The sequence below is a fragment of the Morone saxatilis genome, unplaced genomic scaffold (genome assembly GCF_004916995.1).
Source record: "Morone saxatilis isolate NCDOM2014 unplaced genomic scaffold, NCSU_SB_2.0 Contig21, whole genome shotgun sequence".
Taxonomy (NCBI): Eukaryota; Metazoa; Chordata; class Actinopteri; family Moronidae; genus Morone; species Morone saxatilis.
In genome coordinates, this window is record NW_023339774.1 from 20136758 (window position 1) to 20142231 (window position 5474).

General features: G+C 39.2%; 1 protein-coding gene across 2 annotated transcripts; it reads left to right on the plus strand.

Annotated features, from left to right (window-relative positions):
• Positions 1–914: 914 nt before the first annotated feature.
• On the plus strand, positions 915–4570 carry LOC118332504 (beta-1,3-galactosyl-O-glycosyl-glycoprotein beta-1,6-N-acetylglucosaminyltransferase 4-like). 2 transcript variants are annotated; one of them, XM_035667821.1, is made up of 3 exons: positions 915–1133; positions 1229–1291; positions 3123–4570. In XM_035667821.1, the coding sequence occupies exon 3, from the start codon at positions 3124–3126 to the stop codon at positions 4417–4419; it is 1296 nt and encodes a 431-aa protein (XP_035523714.1). In that variant the 5' UTR covers positions 915–1133; positions 1229–1291; position 3123; the 3' UTR covers positions 4420–4570. The 2 variants fall into 2 exon arrangements, with proteins under 2 accessions (XP_035523714.1, XP_035523715.1); XM_035667822.1 differs by lacking the exon at positions 1229–1291.
• Positions 4571–5474: the final 904 nt, after the last annotated feature.

The following is a 5474-nucleotide window of genomic DNA, read 5'->3' on the forward strand; positions in this document are numbered from 1 at the left end:
CATTACTAAACGCTATACAGAAAATGTGTAGCCTCATGCTGGAAGAGTTTCACATGACCTTTAGAGTTTGAGGTAGTAAATGTTCTCTTCTGTTCAACAACAAGTGGCCATGTGGCATTCATAGACACAATATTTATTTTTGCTCATAATACATGGTTGTAAATACCAATACGCTAGTTTTAAATAATGTCGAAGTAAAAGCTGTTGCTTAGGGCCCCGAAGTCACTGATTCTTCTGATTTTATCAGTCACTTCCGAGAAACAAAGATGGAAAAAGTTATTCCTTTATTCCTTATAATTAATGAACACACAAAAATGTGTCACTGATTCTGAAACAGCTCTAGTAGTTTATTTCTGGCTTCGTCAACAAGAAACAATCATACATTTTTCTTCTTGAAGGGATTAACCATAATGGGAGTACATATTTCCCCTTCATTACACCTAGCTGGATCAGATCTGGTTACAGACATAACAGGTTTTTACCAACTGGTTTTACTCTGAAGCCTTGCCCCTGAGAGACCTTGATTTCACCTGACTCACTTAAAAAAAAATGAATGCTTCTCTGCAAGACTAGAAAATAGTCAGTCTGTCCGAGTGGTACAGTCTCCTTGAAACTTCCCTCAGTCTGCTTTTAGTGAGTTCAGATGACTGCAGCCACGGGGTTTCCATTCATCCCCCTTAATCAGCTGCATGGATGTCTGTTTAGGGTTATCTGTAATTTGCGCACAGCTCCAGCCCTCGCGCTTTTTTTTATTCTCTTTTAAAATGTGCTACATGTGACTGTGGACTCCAATAAACACCGGTGGTGATATATGAAATGCCAAACAACATTTTTCTACTTAACTGTAATTAGTGGCAGTTAGTCTCTTCCTTGAGCCCCTCCCTCCCTTTCCGGGTTACATCTCCGGGCGACGCGCTGTTCTCTCTTCACCGATAAGCACACATGCATGTGCAAGTAGCGGGCTGCAGCTCAGAGCGTGTTGTACTTCTTCACACTCTATATGCTTTGAATAACCATGTGGCAAATTAAATCTCGGACTGCGATTAATGGAGAGCTGCTTCAAGTGGAGTTTGTCAACAGATATTGCACCAGTCGTGCGTAAAAATTGGACTGGCACATTTCTCCTGACGTCGGTGAGTTGCTTTTTTTTCTTTTGAAAAAGATTCATTATAACGAACAGAAACAGGTGTATGAAATCTGAATGTATCGACGTTTTAATAACTTTAAGGGTGTGACTTGGTGAAGCGGTTTGCCAGGCGTTTGGCGGACCGGTACCCGCGTATGGAGCAAGGTGAGTGTGAATAATTGGGCTATTATTCAGTGTGTATTAATCGGTAACGCAATGTATAGCGCAATTCTTCTTTTACACTGGTGTAAACAAGATGTGAAGTTAAGGAATAAGGTACCATTCTGGGGACTTTATTTAGAATTTATACTGTTGGCTTTTTTTAACTCGGGGTGCAAAATAAGAGCTGCTGAGCTACAAAGGTCACCCAAAAGTGGAGAAAGGTGGGGTAATTCTATAGCTTTTTGTAAACCTGCTGTAATTTATTTCAAAATTTCCATATAGTACTACTACACTGGAGGGGTACAAACGATAACAAAATGAGGATAGACGAACTACATAACAGAAGTCCAAGGAAAAGACTTTTGTCAGGAACATGTAGGCCTATATGTTACTGTATATGTTTGTATGGTAGGCCTGTACAACCTTGTAGTTAGGTGGATTGACACTGTTGTTACAGTGTTCAGAGTTCATGGAGTAAAGCTTTCCTCTGATGAGGTTTTTAAATTAAATAACTATAGTAATAATAATAATAATTGATAATTAGCTAACCTGAAAACAAGTTCATCTATCAGTCAATAGAAGCTGTAAAAGATGATTGATTTTATGTCCTCTGATAGTCCAACAGGGCACGAACACAGTATAATAGAATAATAAACTTTATTTATGAATATGTGTGCAGCATGAAGGAACTTCAGTCTTTCATTTAATTTTAGAACCTTGTGTTGTATAATGATACATACATGTCCTTGATTCCTTAAAAACAATGCTATAAAGTGCTTTACATGGTTGAACCAGGGTTTAAAACGTTTCAGGAGACAAAAAAGTCAAATAAAATCAGAAAATTAAAATGATACAGAAGTGAGGTGGACAATGGCAGATCCAGAGGGGTTAAAATTGGGGTAAAAAGTGGCCTGGCTACCCTAGTTTGGTATCAAATACCAAATTTAACACATTAATTTAGATTCTTTTTAAAAAATAACTTGTTAAAAAAGGCTCAAAAATATGACAATGTATTGCCAATGTATGTAAGGCCAGCTTTAGACATGTCTATACAATGCTTTACTAATGTGCCACAATGATGTAATGTGACACCACCCTCTGGCCACAAATATTTTTCTAGATCCAATAAATCCATAAATACTAACAATACGATAAAATATCTACTGCAGATTAACTGCACTGCACTGGCAATTCAAAAATACAATAAAATACCTAACACTAATAAAGGATAAAAAACTATAATAATAATAAAATAGATAGGACAAGGTAGAAATAAAAGTGTGCTAGAATAAATAAAAGGCATTTTTGAAAAGATATATGAGTTACTGTAAAAGATGTCACTGATTCAGAAATGGTACGCTGTGAGACACTTTATGACTCTCAAACTCAGCATGTCCCAACTGTAAACTAACTTCAAACCACCGAGCACACCTGTTGCCAAAACAGCTGATAGTTATAAAAAACGTCTCTATAGCAACCCTTGACAACAGCTCCATGTGTGCAGCTCTCAGTTAGGGTCACACTCATATTGGAAATATATCATATTGAAAGTAATTAAAAGGACTTCTTTTTTGTGGTTATTCCATAACTTCACATCTTGTTCTTGTGTAGGTTGCACCTACATGTACGTATCGGCTCGTACTGTACAGGTACACCGTTAGTACAATTAATTATTCATATTTAATTAAATTGGAATTAAACTGGGAAGAATTACGCTGTGTGTTGCAGGCTGCAATCTAATCCACACGTGGTTTCCAGGTCTCATGTTAAACCGCTTAATAAAACTAAGTTTTGGTTTCTGTTTCCCGCCCATGCCCCCCCCCCTTCCCCACAGAATGAATAAAGGATGTTCATTGCTGAGACTGAGAAGCAAGTTCTTTCCTTCGTTCCTGTCACTGCTGACTCTGTGTGCCTTGCTATTAATCAGAGTGAAGTACATCAACGAAACAGAACCTTCCCCGGCAGTTCAAGATGACATCCAGACATTTAACAAATACAATATTAACTGTTTGGCTATATATGACATGGACCCAGTGGAGGTGGGTAAATCGCTGATCATCAGAAGGAACAAGGTGGTGGAGGACAAGGATGAAAGCCTGGTTAACCTCACCTCAAACTGCCCGTGGTTCATCAAGTCCAGGGGGTATGATGACGTGTGTGTCTCAGAGGAGGAGAAAGACTTTCCTCTCGCTTACTCACTGGTTGTGCATAAATCTGCATGGATGGTAGAGAGACTCATCAAAGCGCTGTACTCGCCCAGCAATATCTACTGTCTCCACTATGATCAAAAGTCTTCAGCTCAGTTCATCGCAGCCATGGAGGGTTTAGCCCACTGTTTGCCCAATGTCTTTATCGCCTCCAAGCGAGAGAATGTCTTTTATGCGAGCATCAGTCGATTGAAAGCTGATCTCAACTGTCTGTCCGACCTTTTGGGGTCAGAAGTCAAGTGGAAGTACGTCATCAACCTCTGTGGTCAGGATTTCCCCCTCAAGTCTAATATCGAGCTTGTGTCAGAACTGAAGAAGTTAAAGGGAGCTAATATGCTGGAGACAAGCCGCCCCACTGATGCCAAGAAGCAGAGGTTCACCTTTCACTACGAGCTGAGAGATGTCAGCTTTGAATATCAGAAACTGCCAGTGAAAACGGAGCAGGTGAAGCCACCGCCACCACACGGTATCGAGATGTTCATCGGGAATGCCTACTTTGTCTTGTCACGGGACTTCGTGGTGCACATAGACTCCTCGGAGGTGGTGAAAGATTTTCTGGCCTGGTCAGAGGACACTTACTCCCCAGATGAACACTTCTGGGCCACACTTGTGCGACTGGAAGGTGTACCCAGTGGGGTGCACAGATCCCAGCCTGATATCACTGACCTGATGAGTAAGACCAGGCTGGTGAAGTGGCAATACCTGGAGGAGAACCTATACCCACCGTGCTCAGGGGAACACGTTCGTAGCGTTTGTATTTTTGGGGCACCAGAACTGCGTTGGTTACTTAACTATGGGCACTGGTTCGCCAATAAGTTTGACCCCAAAGTGGACCCCATTCTCATTCAGTGCCTTGAGGAGAAGCTGGAGGAAAAACAAAGATTATTCCAGTCAGTGGCATCTAATACATGTCGTAAGGGTTAACCCAGGGCTGCAGTATACTGTACTGTGTCATCAGCAGAAAACGAATCTGCAACAATCTTAATAATGGTTTAAAGGTTCCATATGTAATGTGAGTTAAGAGAGGCATTTTTATGTATTATTTTTTTTATTGACAAAGAGTCTTTCCCAACTTTCTCACTTTATCTGGCTTAACGTTAGTTCGCTTGCTAACGTAGTTTTCTCTAGTTTTATAAAGCAAACAATTGATTGATAATGAAAATAATCGCTAGTAGCAGGCAACCAGTGATTAAATATGTTCACGATAGTTTCTCGGGATATTCAGTTTACTGTCATAGAGGACTAATAACACTAGAAAATATTCACATTAAAGAAGCTGAATTCAGAGAATTTGGACATTTTTTCTTCAGATATCAATTGATCAATTATCAAAATAGTTGCTGATTAATTTAATAGTTGAATGGTTGAATCATTGCAGCTCTACCAGCTACAATATGTAGGCTAATATTTAGTAGCAAAACTATGTTTATTAACACATTATATAAATCATTTATTTTCTACTGACATTCAGTCTCACTTCAGCCAGTTTCAGAGGCTTTAATCATTTTTGAGCATTTTAAAAGTCAACGTGAATGTGGTTCCAGCATTTTCTATCATAAATACCTGTCACCTTAAACGGTCACTTCTCAAGACATCCTCACTTACCTCTAGTGGTGCGTGTAGGCATAACCACGCACATTTTGGTTTATTTGAGCAGATGTTGAGAAATTCGATGAGTGGAATTTTGTATGTGGCGCTCAGCAATTACAAATGTCTCTAAAAAAAATCATCAGCAATGTGTCTTTCCATAAACAATGTTACTCAGGACGATCCAGACAGCTAACTGTGAACACTATTCATCAGAAGAAAAAACACATTTTATATCCAGTTCTTCTGATGTACAGTTTTAGGAGAATCTAAACTAAAATGTTACTATAAATAATGATGTATGTGTATTTGCGCCAAATGTAAACTGAAGAATGTATTGTTTGCTTTGGTATGATGTAGTACTTAAAGAAACAGAACAAAACACAGAAGCA